Below are 22731 nucleotides of genomic sequence, written 5' to 3'. Positions count from 1 at the left end.
TTGTTTCCTCATTCTGTACTGGTTGACTTTTTTTCTTTCTTATGTTCCAAATCATTGATTTGAACCCCAGTTTCCTTCCCTTCACCACTGGTTTTGTGTGTATTTTTGTTTCATTTAGCATAGACTTCACTTCTTCCCTTATGCATTTGCCATACTTAAGCTGTGAGCATTTGTCACCAGTCTTTGGAACTGTGGATCTGTTAGGTTGGCTATCTCCTCGTTGCTTAGTTCTCCCACTGAAACCTTCATCCATTCCCTCTTTTAGCCATACTTCTGTCTCCTCATCTTGACAGGCTCCTGTGTTTGTTTGCCTCTGTGTCTTAGGTAGAGCTGTCGCACCTGTTACTTTTAAGGGGTGGAGCCTTAGGTATTTGTCAGTATGGGCGACCCATTTCACCACGTGGTGGCGCTGTTTGTGGGGGAGGGGGTTGAGAGGGAACAACGCTGCTTGCTCAGCACTCACTCCTTTTCCAGGTACTGCTCCCACTTCCTATGGGACTTATACCTCTCTAGCTGTTTCCTTGGCAGTCGTTCCCAGAGTGGGTAGGTTTGCTGATGTCCTACGACTGTGGGGGCCCTTTAAACAAGTGGACTGTACTCAGAGACCAGTAGTTTCTTCCTCCACCCCAACCCCCACTAGTTTTCACAGTCAGAAGCAATGAGGCTTTATTTTCTCTGGTGCTGGAACTGTGAGCTGTGCGGTCGGTCTGGTCTGCTGCTGGGAATGCTCCCCAGGTGTCACTCCCTACTTTTTAAAATGTGTGACTGCGCTTTCCACCGGCCTGCCATTGCTGTTGCTACTGCCACCACTGCACCTTGTCCTCTCCGCCCCTCCTACCTGTCTGGATGAGTATTTCTTCTTTATATCTTTGTTTGTTGGACTTCCATGCAGCTTGATTTTCTGGAACTTCTGGTTGTCTCTAGTTTTGAGGTAGTTGTATTCCTTCTTAGCTGTGGAGGGAGTTACAGAGTGTCTGTATAGGCCTCCATCTTGGCCGAAATTCCTGCAGTTCTCTAAATGGTATATGAGTTCAGTTTACATTTGTGTGTTATTCTAGAGTTGTATCATCTGGTACTTTAATAGTTGGCTTTTGAGCTTTGGTTTTTACATTTATCTCTGTTGTACATACTGGATGCTTTTGGAACTGCAAAGGTGGTGCTATGTTGCCTTACTTACTGGTTCAGCCTAATAAACTTGTTTGAATTAGGATGTAAGGTGGCTGCTCCTCTCCAACTTTGAGTGGATGTCATCTTGGATAAGCATGCTGTTTAGGTAGAGTTGTTGATAAAATATTAAATAAGATAGAGCTTAATAGCACGCGTAGTTGTACTGAGATAATAATGTTGGCTCATCTAGCAAGAAATATACCCATTTCAGCCCATGTGTCTTGTCATTTAATCATGTGACAGAATTTATAAACTGTTGACCTTAGAAGACGGAACAGTCTTAGTGTTCCAACTTTGTGAGAAGTTCTGAGAGACATATTGGTTTTCTTTTCTTTTTCTTTCTTTTTTTTTTTTTTCTCGATTTTCAGAAAGTATCTGCTGTATCCCAAGTTTTTTTGGTGTGTGTGGTGGTGTGGAAAGTGAGAAGCTTCTTTGCACCAACATTGTTTTTGGTTAAGAAGGTTTGTCCTCAGAGTTCTTTAAAAAACATCATTACTGAGCTATAAATTCAGGTATTATACAATTCACCCATTTAAAATGTACAATTTAATTGTTTTTGGTATATTACATTAGTAATATTTTAAATGTTTTAAAATATATTTAACAAAATTGGCTGTTTTAACCATTTTTAAGCATGCAGTGACATGAAATATATTCACAGTGTTGTGAACCATCACCACTATTTCCAAAGCATTTGCATCACCCCAAACTGAAATTTTGTACCCATTAAACACTAACTTCCTATTCTCCCTCCTTCCAGCCCCTGGAAACCTCTAATATACTTTCTAACTCAGTGGATTTGCCTAGTCTAGGTACTACATCATGTAAGTGGAGCCATAACAGTGTTTTTGTGACTGGTTTATTTCACTTACATAATGTCCTCAGAGTTCATTCCTACTGTAGCATATTTTAGAATTTCCTTACATTTTGACTAAGGAGGGACTTTTTTTATTTTGCTATTTGTTTTCTATATATTGTATCACCTTTTTTGTCCCTTATTTCCTACATTACTGCTGCCTTTTTGTTTAGTCTATTTTTTTGTAGTGAGCATTTACATTCCTATCTCATTGCCTTTTGTTTATGTTCCATAGATAGTTTCTTTGTGCTTATCAGGAAGATTGCATTTCATATCCTAAAGTTATAACATCCTAAATTTGGATTTATACCACTTTAATTTCAATAACGTACACAAACTGCTCCTTTACATCTCTACCCTTATCCTTTCAGTTGTTGATGTCCCAGAATTACATTTTTATACGTTGTGTATCCAAAAACATAATTAAAAGTACATTAGTCTCTTAAATCATGTAGAAAACAAAATGTGGAGTTACAAACAAAAGTTATGACAATACTGGTCTTTATAATTGCCTATGTATTTACCTTTACTGAGATGTTCTTCACATGGCTTCAAGTTATTGTCCAGTGTTTTATTTCAACCTGCAGGGCTTTCTATAGCATTTCTTGCAGGACAGGTAATGAACTTTCTCAACTTTTGTTTTTCTGGGAGTGTCTTAATTTCGCTCTCTCCTTAGAAGGGCAACTTTTTCCAGACATAGGATTTTTGGTTGATTTTTAAATTTCTTCAGTACTTTAAATGTATCCACCCATTGCCTTCTGGCCTTTACAGTTTTTAATGAAAAATGTGCCAGTTATCTTTATTGTTGATCCCTTGTGTGTAGTGAGTCAGTGCTCTCTTGCTGCTTTCAAGATCTCTCTTTGGATTTGCCTTTTGATTATTATGTGTTTTGGTGTGTGTCTCTTTGAGTTCATTCTGTTGGCATTTGTTTGATATTTTTGGATGTTTATATTTGTGTTTCATCAAATTTGGGAAGTTCTTGGTCATTAGATCTTCAGATATTCTCTTTGCTCTTTCTTTCTCTTTTGTTTTTTTGGAGGTGGGGCACCCATAATGTGTATGTTGTACAGCTTACTGGTGTCCCACAGGTCCCTTTTGTTCTGTTTACTTTCCTTCAATCTTTTCTGTTTCTCAGATTCTAAGTATCCATTGATATATCTTGAAGATTGCTAATTCTCCTCCTGCCTGTTGGAATTATCCTTTGAATCTCCTTAACTGAATTTTTAATTTCAGTTGTTATACTTTTAAGCTCCAGATTTTTTTTAGGATTTCTTTTTAGGTTGTGTTTTTTTAGTTGATACATCAGTTTTGTTCATATATCTTTTCTTTTCCTTTTGCCACGTCTTCCTTTAGTTCTTTGAGCATCTTTAGGCCAGTGTTTTAAAAGTCTTCAGTAGATCTACATAATGTTTTTTTAAGGGGTTTACGTTTTTTCCTTTGAATGGGCCATACTTTCCTCTTTTGTTGTATGCCTTGTGATTTTATTTTTGTTGTTGTTGAAAACTGTACATTTGAATCTAATAATGTAGTAAATCTGTAAATCAGATCCTTCCCCTCCCTTGGGATTTGCGTTTTTGTTATTGTTGTTGTAGGTTATTTCTGTACAGGGCATCATCCTGACCTGTGCAATTCCCTGGGCATGCATAGTGACTCTAATTTCCCCATATATGTGCTTGCTTTTAAGTTTTCTTGTCTCTAGTGTCTGGCTCTCAAAAGGGGAAACAAGGAAAATGATTAGGGGGGAAATGGTTGCTGGCCTTTTAAATCTTCTGGAAGTCACTTATCTGGAGGGGAAGGGGTGGTTTGCAACAGTTGGGGGAGGGGTGCAGCAACAATGGATGCCCTTGTTTTTGTATGTATAATACCTCTGTGATTAGAAGCAACAGTCAACAATCCCCCATATTTGGAGGATAGGGTGCTTTTTGCTTTCCCCTCTTCGCTCCCGTAAGCTGACCTGCTGCTCTACGAACATGTCCACAGCTGTCTGCCATGGGTTGGGGGTGGAGGGTGAGGGGGGTGTGTGTATGTCAGGGTGGGGTATACTAGCTGCTACTATGCGAAGAGCTGAAATTGACGGAAATTAATTGCAGTTTCCCACCTAAGCCTTCTCCTGGAAGTTGCAAGACTTTCATAGACTCTAGAGATGTAAAATAGTTCTGTTAGAGAGATTCTGCCAGTGCAGTTGTCTTAAGTCCGGACAGATTCCTGGTGTTTCCTACTCCAACATTTTCATATAATCCCTGTTCTTAGATTTTTAAGTCTAGTGTCACCACAGTAAAATTAGTCTTCTAAACTTTATTTACTTTAAGAGTTGTGGATGATCAGGTCAATTTAAATACAGTATAATCATTAAGAAAGAGGGCTTTATAGTTAGACATTGGTTCAGTTCCTGGTTATACCACTTACTTATTTTGTTGGTTTCTTTTCACCTTGAGTAAATTACTTCTTCAACCTTCAATTTCCTCATCTATAAAGTAGGAAAATAATAATGTCCTTTCAAAGAGTTTTTCAAGGATGGAATGAAGTAATGAAAATAAAGCCCTCAGCATCACCACTGGCAGTTAAGTTAACAAGGTGAAAAGTGTAAATCTCTTTCTCTTCCTACTACTAGTCCTTTTCTAATCATACCTCCTCCAACTACTGTGATAACATTTATAAAGTACAGTATGCTGAATCAGGAGTTTGAGACTTTTTTTAAAAACTCAAAGCTTCAGAATTACAGAAACATTGTATTTCTTGCAGATCCTTTAAGTCAAATAATTCATTTTTTTTTTAAACGGAAGTGCCCTGTGGAAGTTTCATAGCTGGAACTTTTTGTTCTTTACACTTCAGGGTTAAAGCCATATAGTTAACAACCAAAACTTTATTCAGATTACTGCTTCATTCCACTTACTTTTGGACACTTTGGATTCAATTGTATTCTTTTGCAGTGTCATTGATTATACCTTAATAAAAGTATTGGAAGTTGAAGCAAGGAATTAAAAATAAAAATATACATGTCAGTTACTGATGAAAGTATATTAATTACTTGTTATATAAATAGTTGCCGAGGAATGGAGAACTTGTGTGATTAAGAGACCTTTGACTACCCTTCTACTTTTTGCCTCTCTTCTCAGGGCATATTTTTAGCATGGTAACATGTATTTCTAAAGAAAGAAGCCCAGTTATTCATGAACAAATATGAGGACCATCCAAGTATTCTGCAGTTATTTGTAATGCAGAACAAATAGAGCATTAGCATTCAAGTGAAAGCAGTTGGATCACTGGATCTGCCTTTGACCTCATAAGATACTCTGGACTATAGGAGTCCCCTCCACACACACACACCCCGCCCCCCAATATGGATCAGGAAAGAAACGGTTTAAATATGAACTTATTGGGATTAATTATTAATTATAGGAATGTACAGTTTTTTTAGACAACTTAGTTTTAGTTGAAACAGTTAAGGAAGAAGTCCGTTAACATATTCCTTTGCTCTTTTAATAGTTTTTGAGAACCAAATGTGTGCCAGGCATGGCCAACACATGTTTGTGTGACCCACAGTTCTTGGAGCCATTGAATTTACAGTGTAGTGGAGGGAAGAAGACATATTTGGAGGAGCTGTGATAGCTAAGCGGGGTTCCAGGGGGTGAGTAGTTTGTTAAGAGTTGTGGTGGAGATGTTACAAAAAGACTCAGAAGGTATGTGGCCTGAAAGCTTTGTAGAATATGGAGTGCTCAAGGCTGGAACTGGTTCCTCTTGTCTGTAGAGATGTGCTGCAGGCATTGCAGATAGTGGGACTAAGTGGTAGACTTCTTTTCCCACAGAGGCCACTTAGAGTTGTGTGGTTTTGGAATTTTTATTTAGTTAGCCATCTAAACAAATAAATTATGTATTTTACTAATAATAGAGGATAGGTCATTCTTTTTATGGAAAAGGCAGCATTATTAGGACATTTAAAACAAACTTGTTTGTATCAAGTAAACTATATCTAATAGAATTCTTATGATCTCCAATTAGGTAACATTTCCTTTTTTAGAGATACTCATGGAGATACTCATGTGTTGTGAGTGTCTAAAGTGAGGTAGAAGAAATGATTTCCTTGGGGTGGGGGCAGGCTCAGAATGTGATTGTTTAATAGAGTTAATTAAAGCTGAGATTTGTTACTATTTATCATAACTGGTACTGTGTGTTACTGCAATACCAGTTTCTTTTGGCTTGAAAAGGAAATAGCTGGTACAAGCGCAGGCAGCATTCAAGTTGCCTGACTCATGAAGTGGGAGACTCTCTGAATTTCTGATGTCTTAGCTTTCTGTGTAACTTGACTCCTCAGTTTGCTTTATTATTATTATTATTTTTTTGTCCATATACAAAAGTGGTGTTTTCTTGCCTGCTCTTCTTATTCATGCTGGGAGTTGATTTTTCTAAACATGGCTTTTGTTAGTGGGTACTGGTCAAGAATTCATTTCCCTGATTGTATCCTTGGAAGCAGCTAGGTCATAGGTTAATGGAAACAAAAGTATTAAGTAGTGGATTCTACAAAAAATAAACCTAACCATTGAGTAAGATGGCCTTTTTTGGGGGGGGACAGCAGATTATAAATGTGAGCCCCTGCAGATTGATTTGTACATTTCATGTAAGACTTTTGTCTCAGTTGGATTACAGATGGTTTACAATTGCATTCAATAGACAATAGTTGGGAGTGAATGCCAGAATCTGTTTCTGAATCTTACTTAAAGAGTACTGTGTGCTAAAAATTGAAATGCAACACTTCTTTTATTTGACCTGGACATTTAAAAAATAAAGTAAAACTTGGGATCAGATGAATGAAATCTGACAAGATAATTTGTGATTGATTTTTTAAGTTGCACTGTTGTGGAAGAAAGTACACATTTACCTTATAAAGTACTTGAAGAAGGACTTTGTTCTTGAAATGTGTATATTTGAGTTTTTTCAAGTTGGAGGAATTAATGGCAAGAATAGGTAAAGTTGAAAAGAGTCAGTGATTTGTTCTTCTGTGAGTCATAACAGGATAAGAAATGAACTATATTTGCCAAAGAAAGCAGGGATGAAGAACCAAGAATTCTGTCCAGTGGGATAGAGAGGTTGCCAGAAGGGTGGCAGAGGACTGCCATCATTAATACCAGAATTACATTGACTGAATGGCTCCGAAAAATGTCCATTTACCACCATGTAAAAACATTATTGAATATATAATGAACTAGATAGGTAGAAAGGAAGGTTGGTAGGATTCTACCTGTCATATTCTTTACTTATTTACTTTTTTTTAATTTAAGAAAGTACTTAGTATTCTGGTAAGCATGGATTTATTAGCAGTTACGCATGGGAAATGAAGGGGAGGCATCGGGAGAACTAACCTAAGTAACGCTGGAATACAGGATTTTGACTGTGCAATCTAAGGCTGTTGACAAAAAGAACTATAAACCTAAGACTAAAGACAAAAGAACTGTACACAATGATTGTGTTAGTAACTTTTTTTTTCTCACAGTGGTATGGTTAGAATTCCAAAACTACTTTATATTCTAGATTAGAGCAAATAATGTAATGGTGATAGGTCACAGGTTTTTCATTATAAGAAGAAAATTAAAAATAAGGGAAAGGACTGAAGAGTTAGGTTGGAACTTGCAGCTTCAGTATGCACTCATGGTTTTTAACATATTTATAGATAAAAAGATAGCTAGGTAGCTAGCTAGATAGATAGGTGTTTGAGTGTATTTGTATATATTTCTTCACAACTCAGTCTGTTGTGAAGGCCTTAAAGCCATGACACTTCTGAATAATATTTGTCACTAAAACGAACCAAGGCTCCCTGGAGAAATGGCTAATTCGAATCCTGGGGCAGGGAAAATACAAAGATAAGCTTGGAACAACTTGTGGTGCCAGAAATTAAGAATTGTTCAAAAATTGGTGTGAACATGTCAAAAGGCCATAGCAAGCAGCCTCTTCAAGGCTCTTTACTGGCTACAACTGGGACAATTTCAGCAACAAAATGAATACGAGGATTCAGCTTAATAAATGTAGATAGAATAGTGGTATTAGAAAAAAATCACCATTTTGCAACCACTAGAGTTATTGTTTCAGTCAAGTGTTTAACATAGTGAGCAAAAGTATAAGGTATAGGATATTTTACATAACCTCAGAATATCGCCTTACAAAATACTTATTACCTATAAAGGGAAAACTATTAACTTGATAGTGGGAAAATCTTTCAGTACTACTTCAGCCACTGTGATCAAAATTAACATCACCAGTAATGGGACAAATAACATTGTTCTTGCTCTTCATTTACTTATTTTTTTAATAGCTCTTAGTAACTAAAAATGTCTCCTCTTTTCTTTTTCTTGCATTGTTGGCAAAATCATGTTGTTTGTCCTGTAGAATTTCCCACAGCCTGGAATTTGCCAAATGTGTTCTTTTGAAGGAATTTAATGTACTACTTTATTTCCTGTAAATTGATGGGTAGGTTGAGTGTTGGCTGTATATTATCACTTTAGGAGATTTCAAAGGCCTATCCTTGGGATTCTGATGCAATTGGTCTGGATTTCTGGCTGTAAGAATTCTTAAAAGCTCCCTAGGTGATTTTAATGTGCAGTCAGGATTGAGAACCGTTGTTCTAGACCTAGTTACCACCGATCAGATTCAGCTTCAACTTTTTTTTTCTTCTCAAGAATACCTAATAGCACCTCTATTTTAATACCTAACTCCCCGCTGATGTAAAGACAACTAAAGTTTGAGAATGACCATACTCCATCTTGTTTTAGATGATGAGACTGAATTTTTGTGATGACTTTTTCTGATATAGTTGGTAGGAAAATAGGAACTTGAATACTATAGGGGGCATTTGTGGGTGTTTCTGAAATCTTAGTTATGTATGTGACCCTAGATATGTTTGGTGTGGTATTCATAAGAATGTGTTTACAGTGCCCTTTCATTTTATGCCACCATTTTTTCATTGGTAGGGCTGAACAGTGATCCTAAGCTGATGAGACCTGCTGTCTTTGAGACACGTGCCGGCTTCTGCTCTGTGTCAGCAGTCTGATCCTTGTAGAGTTTCATGAGGGACAGATAGACTTTTCCTGCTTGCATGGCTACTACTACATTTGCCAGTAAAATACAGTGTCTGGCAGTTGGAAACTTTGATCTCATTTTTTTCAAAGGTGAAATACATGGACTTGGCTAGTCCTTGTACAAGATAGACTAATAGTGCTTTTGATGCTGAATATTATTATGAACTTTGCAGAGGGTATCAAGATGACAAAAACCAGGTCATACCTTTGTGAAGATGTAGAGTGTAGGTGAGGCAAATGCATACATGTTATACCATTATGTTACCTTAGGGGAAGGGAGCGAGTATTTGAAATCTCACTGTGCCACAGACTTTTGTAAGTGGTGTTTCTTTAGTTTTTGTTGAAATCAAAATAGGTATAATCTCAGTTTTCCACTGTGGAACAAGACTCCAAGAAGTTAAGTAACTTGTTCCGGGCTACACAGATGGCAAGACAGAATTGGTATTATAAATTGGGATTTAGTCAAGTCTGACCTTGACTAGAGCAGTGTGGTTCTCAAAATGTGGTCCCTGGACAATCAGCATCGACATTCCTTGAGAACTTGTTAGAAATGCAGTTTCTAGGACTTACCTCAGACCTGCTGATTTAGAAACTCTCAGGTTAGGACCCAGTAACTGTGTTTTAACAAACCCTTAAGGTGATTCTGATGCTCCCTAGTAAGTTTGAGAACCACTATACTAGAGTGTTTCAATCCCCTCCTCCCCTTTCAAAGATGTAAAACCCTTTGTTTTAAGTACCAGTGTTTTGTTTTGTTTTTTTTTTTTCCCTGAAGCCAAAACGTAAAACAAATAAAAGCAGAGCAGTTGTATTTGAAGTTGGAGCTGGGCCTGGGACCTTGTCTTTTCAGCTCTGAAGGGGATGTTTGGTTAGATACCTGCTGTTAGATACCTGCTGTACTGTTATCCCACCCACCTGAACATGGTATAGTGTAGATACAGGTGGACTTATCAGCATTACAGAAAAATACTGGTTGCCTTGTTCTCAACCAGATGATTAATTACAGGAACTTGGGATCATTTGGGCATCTTTGGGACAAAAAAAATCACTACTTCTTCTAATAATAGTGTCGTGGTTCTTCCTACAAAATGTGGCTTGGAGATAAGTGTGCAGAGTGCAAATTCTCCCTTCTGCCTAGAGTGATTTTTTATGCATGTAAGCGTCTCTGTGTCGGTAATTGCTATTACATTTAGTTGGAATTATTTAGTATCATTTAATAAACAAGCAGCTGTTTCTTAAATTGAGTAGGTTTGCTTTATTTCTGTAAGTTATTATAAACCATACTCATTTGGAACTGCTGTCATCAGTATTGTCATGTTGGAACTACTGTGCCACTGTTCCTGTTTTCTTCGCCTGTATATGCCTTCTTCACATTTATATAATGGCAATCTGCGGTTTGATTTTTAGAGTTCCAGGATAACCTTGCTTTCACATGCTATTGCTATTAAAACAACTGTGGTGAGGTGCGTGGTTTTTCAAGTTTAACACCTAGTGTACCAGATTTTGGGGGTTATTAGATATCTTTCTGATTACTTGCAAGTGAAGGTTGGAAAATTTTATTGTTAAGAGTTGACCTGAAAAATTTTAATAACTCATATTTAACACTCCAGAATTCTGCAGAGATGAATATTTTTATTTTTCCCCATGGCTTGACTACTGGTGGGTAATTTGGGCTACCTTTGCTGATTTATTTTTTAAAATCATATTTCTGTCCATGTGCTGCATGAAGTGACAGAATTTGCAAAGTTAATTTTTCCACAGGGATAGTTTATGAACCTATGGCAGTAGCTCATTTTAGAAAGTATTTACCTTTTAAAAGTAAAATACTCTAATGTTTGCATTTAATCTAACCATGCCTTACAGCCCCATTCTCTACGTCAGTGATTATCAACTTCGATTGCACAGGAGACCCACCCTGGAGAGCTATTAAAAATAAATTGTTTGCTCCACCCCAAACCTAATGATTGATACTCTCTAGGGATGGTGCCTGAACACTTGGGTTGAAACAAAAAGAAAGTTTCCTGTCTTAGTCTGCTCTTGCTGCTATAACAAAATAGCATAGACTGGGTGGCTTAAACAACAGACATCTGTTTCTCACAGTTTCGGAGGTCTGGGGAATCTAAGACCAAGGTGCTGGCCAAATTTGGTCCCGAAGAGGGCCGTTTTCCTGGCTTGCAGAGGGCCACCTTTTTGCTGTATTCTCACATGATGGAGAGAATCCGCAAGGCCTCTCTGGTATCATGAAGGCTCCACTCTCATGACCTAATTACCTCACAAAGGCCCCATGTCTAAATACTGTTACGTTAGGGTTTGGGACTTCAGTATGAACTTGGGAAGGATAGATAAAATTTAGATCATAGCAGCCCCAAGTAATTTTAATTTGTAAGAGAACTGGAAACTGATATATGACAGTGCTTTGAGTCAAAAAATATGAGCGAATCACCTAGGAATCTTGGAAAAACCAAATTTGGGTTTAATAGGTCTGTGATGAGGCCTGGTGCATATAGGATCCATATTTAACTGAATTATTTGTATATTCTAAAGAGCGGAAAGTTTCTGCAGTTTTTTTAAATTTTAAATGTTTATTCAATATTCAAAATTTTTTTATTGAAAGGAATATATGTACACATATATATTTGTAAAGACTTATAAACATGTAGTTTGGTAACTTTTCTTGCTAATATCGTTTGTAGTTTATATGACAAAATTAAGTATATTTTTAGTTCATGCTGTTCTGCAAAAAGCACCATTGGCTCAAAGAACAAGGCATGCATTTGGAGACTCAAATCTAGCTTTTCTAGGTAGTCCCATACTGCAGAAGGCTGGATAAACACTTTTTTTTTTTTTTTTTAACAATTGTCTCTAATTAGTTTTTAAATACATCCAATGGAAAACTCTAAGCTTGCCTTATTTGGGTAGATCTGGGTCATTTAGTAGAGGTAGATATGTATAATGAAACAGTTATTTCATTCTAATCAGATTTGGCCTAGTCACACACAAATTAGATTTTCATTGCTGTGGCTTTTACTAGTGTTCAATTCTTGTTTGGAACACTTCCTGGGTGCGACTTAGCCATTCCCTGCCAACCATTCTTTATGGCTTAGCTCAGGAAAGTTTTCCCAGAATACTGAAGGTTATAACAGATTTTTTCTCTGAATTTTCAGACTTAATTTACTTGTCATTGGTGGTAATTTGTGTTATAGCAACTCTTAATATCTGTGGTTTGGTATGACTTGGCTCTCCAGACTGAATTATTCATCTCTGCAGGTTATAGACTTAGGAACTTTGTGGTTGTATGTATGGTCTGTTCTTTAGTAAGTGGTAATTGGTTACATGAATTAAATAATCTTAAGGTGTAGATCTAATAAATACCATTATTTGAAATAAATGTAAAGCAGTTATGAAGAAACAAAGATATGGTTAAACCCAGAATATTTTTAAGTTTAGGTAGGAGATTAGCAAATAATCTAGTGCTTGAAACCTGGGACCACAGACAACAGACTTCTATAATAACATGAGAAAAACAGCCTATCTTTAGATGGTTTACTTTCAGATGATTAAGATGGTCACTTTCAACTAAACTTATGTGATCTTTTATAATTCTCAAAACTGAAGCATTAGTAAGTCACTCAAAGACTGTTTTTCAGCTGAAAACACTCATTTAATCAGAGAAAATTAAATGTTTGCATGGAAACATAATAATATATATTAGCTGCCAAACTTTTCTGTAGTGGATGCACCTTTTGACAGTTCCATCAGCAGTGTAACAAGGTTTCAGTTTCTCTACATTCCAACACTTGTTAAAGCCTGCCTTTTTAAATTTAGCCATCCTAGTGGAAGTGAAGTGGTTTTGATAATGTATTTTCCTTATGGCTAATGATTTTGGGGATCTTCTAATGTGCTTTTTGGTCATTTGTATATCTTTGTAGAAATATATATTCAGAAATTTTACTTATTTTTAATTGGGTTGTTTGTCCTTTTATTACTGGATGGTAAGAGTTTATAGATACAAGGCCTTTATCAGGTAAATGAATTGCAAGTATTTTCTCCCATTCTGTGGTTTGTCTTTTTCACTTTCTGGTGACCTTTGCAGCACAAAAGTTTTTGATAATGTTGAGACATTTTTTTGTTTGTTTCTTGTACTTCTAGTGTCATGTTTTGAAATGGTGGTCAAGAAGATTTAAGCTCATGTTTTCTTCTAAGTTTTATAGTGTAAGCTCTTATATTTGGACTTGTTTTAAGTTAATTTTTATGTATGGTGTGAGGGAGGGGTCCATCTTTATTCTTTTGTGTGGTATATAGTTGTCCCAGAACCATTTATTGAAGAGTCTTCCAGTATTCTTTACCATGGTGAATAGAATTATTATTTAGCATGTAAGAAAGCTGGAAATCTAGTGTAATCCTTGATATATGTGTCTGGTTTTATTATCATGTCCTATCATTTTTACCTGTGCTTGTATTCCCATACCCTATCACCCTTGTCCAAGCTACATTTCTCTTTTGTTTAGATTTACATAATAGTGTCCAAACTGGTGTACTGTAATCTCACCACTCTTACCCTTCATTTCTGTTATTTTCCAACTTGGACCTTTTTATTTTAAGACCACAGTTCATGGTCTTTCTTTTGCTTCTAGGATTAATACAAAAATTCCATAGTATAATCTATAGGGCCTGGTAGGGTGCCCACCTACTTACTTGGCCTAGTTTTGATTTTATGCCCTCTTGATTTCTTCAGTCCAAATACTTCTCGGTAGACTTTTCATATCCTCCCTCCACCACAGCTACCAGCCTTCCTGCATCCTGTGTTTCTCTGCCTTCACACCAGTAGTTTTGGATAAATTTTCCATTCCCTTATCTAAGGCCAACCTTTCTACAAACTCTTAGCTGTCATTCCCTTTCATTTACTCAAAAACATCACTAGATCAGTTGTCCCATTTCTCATCTGCATTATCAGTTTTTCCTCTAAAGATCAATTTGCAAACATGCTGTTATTTCTTCCATCTTAAAACAAAAGAAACCAAACCAAACAAAAATCCCCCTCACCTCTTAACCCTATGTTTCATTCTGGAGTCCAGTGGTCAGTTCTCAGTCTTCATCTTAACTTTTCAATAACATTTGTCCCAGCCATTTATAGCCTCCTTGAAATACTTCCTTTACTTGGCTTCTCTTTTGGTTCCTTACCTCACTGGTTGCTCTTTCTTTGTCTCTTCTTTTGTTTACTGCTCATTTCTAATCTCTGTATGTTGAGAGAATGCTCTAGGGTCAGCCCACAGACATTTTCCCTTTCTTTTGTGCTGGTGTGTGTTTATTCTCAGATTTAGTACCATTTATATGCTCATGACTACGCATGCCTGGACATTTCTGCCTAGATGTCTAATAATAGCTAGTTCCTTTGCTTATTTCAGGTTTTTGTACCCAATTATTACCTTACTGAAGAGGTCTTCCCTGGGGCCCCGTACCCTATGTAAAATGAAACAACTCCTCCCCTGCTTAATCCTTTTTTTCTTGTTTTCTAGAGCATTTATTGCATAGCACTTTATTTGTAATCTTTTATCCCTATGAGCTAGAGTTCTTGCCTGTTTGGTCACTTCTGTGTCTCCAATACCAAGGACAGTGCCTGGTACATAATAAGCATTGATTCTTTGTTGGAGAACTGAATGAGTAAATGCCGCCTTTTAGTATTTCATTCTCTCTATCTTCCCTCTTTCTTTTGGAACTTTGAACATTCATTTCTCTCTGTTCTTCCGTTGCTTCCCTTAGGCAGCTTCTTGACTTTTACTTCTGTAAGCACCACTTCCTCATCAAAACTTTCCTGTCCTGATTGTAAGTTCTCAGGTTCACCGGACTTCTCCTTCACAGTAGTGGTCATTCGCAGTTTCCCATTTATTGGTCCCATTCTTTGGTAATGTTTTTCTTCCTCCTCATCTCCAGGCTGTTTTTGCTTATTGTTAAACCCTAAGGTCCCAGCACAGTCAGATTCTTAGTAAAAGCATTGTTTGTTGAAAGAGTAAATGAATTAACAAATAAAACTACTCTTATGAGCCATATAATGAATGACTCATTTGAGCTAGTAAATCTCTGTACTTTTGCTTAAAAAAAATAGGATTAAAATTCTATAATTTCCATAATTTTAAGTTGACATAGAACCTAGTAAGCATAATTATAGTTTACATCTCTGCCTTTAGCCACGACTTGACTGCACTGTAGCCTCCCTCTATTGTGAGATAAATTTCTTCATTGAAATTAGTCCTTACTTATCAGATGGCCATCCAGCTTTTGCCAGACATATGCAGCACTCATCATTCTAACTCCAAAGTTGTTCTTTTGCAAGTTCACCCTTTGGTTTTGGTGTTGCTTTCTTTCATACGGCAGCCCTTTCATATTTAGAGAGTTATCATCGTGCCCCTTCAGTATCTTACACTTTATTAAATGAAATAAGCTCCCCTCTCTTGAGATTGTTTTCAGCTGTTTTTAAGCCCATAACATGTTCCTGAGGGATTTTATATAAAGTATGCTGCAATGTAGACCCTATCCATGTACCAGCTACCAGAGGATTACTTTAAAAAGGTTTTATGAATAAGGTTCTTTTTCTGCATCTTGGATACTAGAGATGGCAATTTCTAATATATTAATGATAAGAGAAGTATACTTTAATAGAAAAATGATTGCACATGTAGCTTTACTGATCTTTTTTTAATTGATGAGAGAGAGAGAAAGTGAGAAAGAGAGAGAAAGAGAAAGAGGGAGGGAGAGAAACATTGATTTTTTTTTTTTTTTTTTTTTTTAATACATGCTTTGGTTGATTGTTTTATGTTCCCTGACCTGAGATTTAACCTGCAACCTTGGTGCATCGGGATCACACTAACCAACTGAGCTACCCAGCCAGGGCAAGTTTCACTAATCTCGATTAGTAACTTAGTTCTCTGTTGAGCTTCTTGTACTATTGAAATGTACATATAAATATTAAATAGTTTTGGGCGAAAAATAGCTATTTGAGTGCTTATCACTGGTGGTTCAAATGCTATATTAATGGTTATAATTCTGACACAACTTCAGGTACCATTTGTCCTCATTTTATATATGAAAGAAACTGAGGTACAGGAATCTTAGAAATAAAAGATTTTCAAAAGATTTTCTTAGTCTCATTGTCACCGCAGGCAATGTCAACATATTGATCCTTCTTAATTTTGTTTTATGATCTCACAAGATAAAATAACCATGTCAGACTAGTTAGGCCTCTGTAAGAACGGTGTTGCTCAGAGAAACATAGGAGGCAGCGAGCAGATAGAAAGAAGTTTATTTGAGGGAATTAGCAAGCAAGGAGGAAGCTGTGCCGCGAATGGCCCAACTCCGGGGTTGGTCCTAGGGAAGGAGGGGCTGTTTTATAGGGGGAAGAAAAAAGAAACTATTGAATTCAGTTGTCATCTCCCAGCTTTGAGTCTGGGGCTCATCAAGGCCAAATGTAGCTCGGGTTCATATACCCCACTATCATGGGAAACTCCCAGGCAGCTGCAGGCGGGTGAGGAGATGAGGGGATGGCGTGGGAACCAAGGCTGTCAGTCTCACTGCTTTATGAGTCAGGTAATGTAGGGGAAATTTTCTCCAATTTTTAATTTAGAGATGGTTCACTGTAGCCTTTCCTCTGTCCTCCTTGGTTTTATAGGATTGAAACAAGGGCATTCAGTGACTCTAAAACATCTGTACAGCTTTTATGAAATTTCCAATATTTCTCTTAAGGTTTAAAATTTCAAAATTATGTAAAAATATTATGCTATAAAATAATTTCAAGACTTAAGTCTGTCTCTAGTTTCCTCAGAATTTGTAGTCACTAATATCTTCTCATTATAAAGTGGAAAAATAACTTCTGCTCTTTTCTTCTAAGGTACTTATACATTCAACAAATGAGATTAAGAACATGTAGTATTTAATTATTTCTGAACTTGGTCACACTGAGGGGATCCTTTTTTCCCCACAACTCTTTACCATTTTATGGAGTAAGTACAAAAATTTTTTTATGGACACAGGCCTCCAAAATGACATTTTAATAATAGAAACTTTAAAAATTATTCTTCCTTAATCTCATTTATTGTCTTAAAGAAGTGTTGCCTCAAAAATATTTTAGGGGAATATTGTACCTTAACCATGTTGATTATCCAAGACTGAAAACATTTCGCCTGAAAACATGGATCTGGGCAGTAAGGTGATCACTTCAGTTTCAGTATTAATTTAATCAGTGGATGTGTGACAGCTGGAGTATTTTCTTCTCTAAAAGTTTCAGTAGGGAACTTTTTGTCTCTCTTTCTCATACTTACTCAAAACTTTTTTTTTTTTTTTTTTTTTTTAATCTGTAAAGAACCTCTGCTTAGGATCCAAGACAAGGGTCTGGGTTTGGGATTTATTTCTAGATGTGTGTTAAACGGTTTTTGCTACATATATACTTAAGAAGCTGCGTAAGTAGGTACTATGGTTATCATCATCTCTGTGACTTACTCTGCTTGTTCACATTCCCTTCACTAACCTGTGCATCCTCTGCTTGTGTGGTCTCTTTAGCTTTTTGTTTTTCCTCTTGTTTGGGACTTTAAATCTGACTTGCTGTCATGGTGCTTCAGTAGAACAGCTAGGTGTCCTTTCTGGGTAGTTAAGAAATGAGCTGACCAACAGGAGTAATAAAGTGAAGAAAGCTTAGCTGTTCCTTGTCCTTTGTGTTAAAATTAATAAGTTTAGAGGATTATGATTACATGTAATCATTAGGATCTGCTAGACTGGACATCTGTTTTACTTTTTACTCATTATGTTGGTGTAGAAATAGCATCTTTTTCATTTAATGTGAAAATTATTTTGTGTTCTAGCTGGCACTGGTGGCCTATTTTTTGAAATGTGCTTTCTGGAAAAATCAGCACGTGGTTAGTATAAAATTATCTTATTAGTACTAGATACTCATTTTTAGTCTGAAAATATTTGTTTTCTAACTGTGGAAAATAAGTTGCTCTGAATGCTTGATTTTTTATTTATTCTAGACTGCATTAGAAATATTTGGTATATACAAATATTTTCCTTTGGTTTAATTTTCTAGGTTGCACGTTTTCAAAAAATTCCTAATGGTGAAAATGAGACAATGATTCCTGTATTGACATCAAAGAAAGCAAGTGAACTACCAGTCAGCGAAGTTGTAAGCATTCTCCAAGTAAGTGCTTGGTGGGGAAGAAAGGAGCGGATAGTAGACTCAGTCCTTAAGACTGTAGATAAGTGTTGTCCAATACAATTTCTGTGATGACAGGTGCAAAAAAAAAAACTTGACTCTTTTTCTATTTTTCTTTCTCTTTAGGAATTCACGTATTTTAATGATGGCCTTAAAAATATTGGCTATCCTTTATTTGAGGGTTTTCTTTTTGGATTGTTGTATTTATACTCTGTTTTAAAACCACTTATTTTAAATATATTTAAGTGTTGCAAGACTTCGTTATTGGAGTCTGTTATAAAACTTTGGCCAGAGAAAACATTTTAGGGGTCTAGGTAATTTCATTCTTTAAAAAAATATATTTATTTATTTATTTATTTATTTATAGAGAGAGGGGAAGGGAGGGAGAAAGAAAGGGAGAGAAACATGGATGTGAGAGAGAACATCAATCGGTTGCCTCTCTCAAGGACCCCAACCGGGGACCGAAACTGCAACCCAGGCAGGTGCCCTGACCAGGAACCGAACCGGTGGCTTCTTGTTTTGTGGAACAATCCCCAACCAACTGAGCCACACTGTTCAGGGCTAATTTCGTAATAATGAATTATGAGAGACAGTGTCTGAAGAATGAAGAATACCCCAATAACCCGTTCATCTTAACTTCATAATTTCGAGTAATTTAGGAACCACAAATTTTCTGCATGAAATAATTATGTAGTCCAAGAGCAAAAGGTAATGCCAACCTCAAAGTTTTGATTGGCTTAAAAAACAAGGGAGGTCATTCTGGCCCATTGAATATTCTTTTGGAGAAACTAATTTTAGAAAACAAAACAACAAAAACAAAGATAATTAGAATATACTGATGTTTTTGCTTTCTGTAAGAGTGGCTGGTTTGTATTCTTCCTTTTCCCCACAGGAAACCTTTTATTTTATTAAAAAAAATTTTTTTTATTAGACTTTTATTGCTTACATTAAAAAAATTTTTATTTAAGTATAATTTATGTAAGATAGACCATACCCATATTTCATGTACAGTTTGCATTTTGACAAATGTAAACAACCACCACTACAATTAAGATATAGAACATTTTCATCATTTCCCAAAACTCCCTTTTGTTCCTTTGCAGTTAATCCCTTATACCTCTGGCCCCAGGCAACCACGGATGTACTTTCTGTCACCATAGATTAGTTCTGATTATTGTAAAAGTTCCTATAAATGTGATCATACAGTAGGTATTTGGTTGCTTTTCTTCTTTTGTTTTCTGCTAACACTTTTAGTAAATTTTATATGTAAAATCTAATAGGCTGATCTTCAGAATGGTCTAAACAAATGTGAAGTCAGTCATAGGCGAGCCTTCCACGGCTGGAATGAGTTTGATATCAGTGAAGATGAGCCACTATGGAAGAAATATATTTCTCAGGTGAGATATTTTTCTTTCTTCCTCTGTTGCGTAATTTACATGTATTTTTGTTAGTGTACTTATTTGTGAAAGGAAATCTCTAAAAATGTTTTTTACCTAATTTTTTCTTTTTGTTGGGGTGTACTGTTAGGTTGGAATTTCTGTCATTTTTAGTATGCAAGTCTTTAAGGGTTTCTAGACATACGACACACAGGTGATGCTGTTATTAGTGGTTTTCTTTGCAGATGTCTAACACTTTTTAATTATAGGAATGCTAATATTTTTTAAAGTAATATGGTCAGTGTAGAGAATTAGTAAAAGTAAGTTTAGTAATTTGAATCCAGACCACCTGAATTTCACCATATTTATAGTTTCTCTATGATCTTTATTATCCTCTGAGCCTTGTCTGTTTCACCTTTATTTATAGTTTCTGTATGATCTTATTATCCTCTGAGCCTTGTTTATAAATGAGAATAATAATCTTAGGAGATAGTAAGCTATCAATAGATAGCTATTTTTAATAACATTTTATCAATAGCCTAATCTTTTCAGAAAGACTTATTGTAGGATTTTTTCATATCTGGACAAGTTATGTTAGTGTGAAAAGTTCTAAGAATCCTAAGGCCAATTTTCAACTAGTAGGATTAGTGTGCCACACAAACTCCTTTTTAGTAAAGAAAATTTCTAATGCCTTTTAACCTGCAGGTTCTTTTTTTTTTTTTTTTTTAACAAGGATCTATGTTTAACTTTTCCTAAAGGGCTTTGTCTGTTAATGGGCCCAAATTTACCAATATTATCTGTGCAAATGAATTTGTCTAAAGTAGAAAAACTGAATTTTTAGACATTAAAAAATCCTGTGTGTGTTTGTCTTGTTTTTATGGAATATTTTTATATGCATATTTGTATTCTGACATTCCCACATGACTTAGTCCTTCAGAAAGTGTACTCTGGATTTATGAACTACAATGAATTGACTTACCCCAAGGCAGTACGATTTAATGTTTTACTTCATCGTCTTTCAAAGCTAGAGTACCTGCATCATGGGATTGCTATGGGAATGAAATTAAACAGTGCCTATAATGTAGTTAAGCACAAACAACAATTGATAGTATGTATTAGTTGTCAGTCATAAAGCATGAGTTGACTCTACTCCTCTACAGAGAACGCAATTGGTTGTTTTGCAAACATTTGGAGCTCGCAAGTGGTGCCCTAGTACTATGGCACAGCTGTTTTAGGGGGGGAATAAAAAAGACCATGGTCCTTGTCCTCGTAGTGTGATGATAACATGTAACATTGGAGAGAGTTTTATGGTTTATATATTGCTTTAATATACATTCTTAGTTGATCCTTACCACAGTGTTTGGTATAAGGCACTATTTTACTAGATGAAGAACTTGTGGGGCTTAATGAGATTAAAAATCATACAAGTGGCAAGAGCTGGATTCCAAATGGAACTCTGACTCAGTCAAATATGTCGTTTGTCAGCCCGGAACCACATTTCAATTGTAATTTTATTTTGCTGGGGCAGTGATTTTCAGTGCTCTTTGTGTTAAAGTCACTTGGAGAGTGCCCTAAAAATGCTGAAGCCTGGGCCCTGTGCCCAGAGATTCTGATTTAATTGGTCTGGTGTGAACCTGGGCATTTATTAGAACTTCTTCACGTGATTCTGATGAAGCAGGGTTGGAACCACTGTACTAGGGAATGGAGCCCTAAAGGGAGTGGGAGTGGGTAGCATCTCACCTCAGAACTGTGGTATCCAGGGGCTGGGGTGAATTCTCTGTAGCCTAGTATTTTGTAGCTTGGACAGCAGTTGACACCAGAGGAAGAGATTCTGGCAACAGAGCTCTGATGTTTCAGGAGTAGGATGTCCCCCTAGAAAAAAAGTGGGTGGCTCTGGTGCTTAATTATTTAAATACTGCCTGATTGAGTTGGCACTGTGGTCTTGTTTCTTTGTATACTATTGGTTCTGTTAGAATGGGTATCAAGAAAAGCAGCCTTAGGAAAAGGCTGCTTCTGTGGAGAGGATCTTACTTTCTATTCTTTGCTGCCTGAGGTGGTTATTTCTGTGGTATGTGAGTCAACCACCGAATTATAGTCTGCACTAATTTTTACTTAGTATAGGAATGTTTTAAGCTAATAATTTAGGGGTTCTACCCAGTGTTTAATGTAATCTTTAGTGTAAAAATCATTTCCCACTTATTCTAGCTTCAGTGGAAATTCAGAACAGCTATATTGTTAATATACTGAAATACATGTGCACTTTAAGAAATTGGTAATTTCTTAGTTTTGAATATAGATATTTAATTTTCTTTTTTTCTGAAAGGGCGATGTTATAAACTGGTAACTTTTAAATGTAGTAAGTGTAAATTTTTTGTTAATTGAAGAGATACATAAACTAAATATAGACTTGTAATTTTCTAATCATGCTCCAGCTATTTTATTTTTTTTCAAGCTTTTGCAGTGATGGAACCCAACTTTCATTCATACAAAACTGTTGAATTGTTGTTTGTTTTCATTTTCAGTTTAAAAATCCCCTTATTATGCTGCTTCTGGCTTCTGCAGTCATCAGTGTTTTAATGCATCAGTTTGATGATGCTGTCAGTATCACTGTGGTAAGTTTAAACTATTGGTTAATCATATAAATTAGGATTGGCTTTTATTTTCGAAAACAAATTAAGAAATGCCTTAATGTTTTCTCAGGTATTTTTGGTTAATATCCAACATGCTTTCAGTTGTAATCTCAAACAGTGTTCAAGGATGAGTGATTGGCACATGTGAGGATTATTTAACAATTTGGTAATATTCTATGATATTATTATAGGACATATATAGTGATATAATTTTGCAAAATTTTTATTTATTACTATGTGCTAGGTAGCTTCCCAATATTTCAGAGTTTATTCTAATGAGATCAATACTGAGTTCAATGAGTTGATTTTTCTTTTACTATTATGAAGTGTGTTAGCATTTGGAAGATTTGAATAACCAAGTGAATCAATATTTTGTAAATGACCAGAGCATGATGCTATAAAATTTTTAGTCATAAAAGATCTATTCAAAATGCAAGAT

The 22731-nt window shown here is 36.0% G+C and overlaps 1 protein-coding gene across 5 annotated transcripts in view; it reads left to right on the top strand.

Annotated features, from left to right (window-relative positions):
- ATP2C1 (ATPase secretory pathway Ca2+ transporting 1) overlaps nt 1–22731 on the top strand; it is a 130354-nt gene that overhangs the window by 42682 nt on the left and 64941 nt on the right. For 3 of the 5 annotated variants that reach the window (XM_090284344.1, XM_090284348.1, XM_090284347.1), the window contains 3 exons: nt 18161–18271; nt 19567–19683; nt 22185–22274. In XM_090284344.1, coding sequence (XP_090140470.1) covers nt 18161–18271; nt 19567–19683; nt 22185–22274 — 318 coding nt within the window. Of the gene's footprint in view, nt 1–17936; nt 17991–18160; nt 18272–19566; nt 19684–22184; nt 22275–22731 lie in introns of all 5 variants that reach the window. The other 2 variants (XM_090284346.1, XM_090284345.1) reach the window with 1 other exon arrangement.

The sequence above is a fragment of the Furipterus horrens genome, unplaced genomic scaffold (genome assembly GCF_987537825.1).
Source record: "Furipterus horrens unplaced genomic scaffold, mFurHor1.1.pri manual_scaffold_7, whole genome shotgun sequence".
Lineage (NCBI taxonomy): Eukaryota > Metazoa > Chordata > Mammalia > Chiroptera > Furipteridae > Furipterus > Furipterus horrens.
Note: the sequence above shows the minus strand (reverse complement) of the source record. Positions and strands in the feature narration are given on the sequence as shown.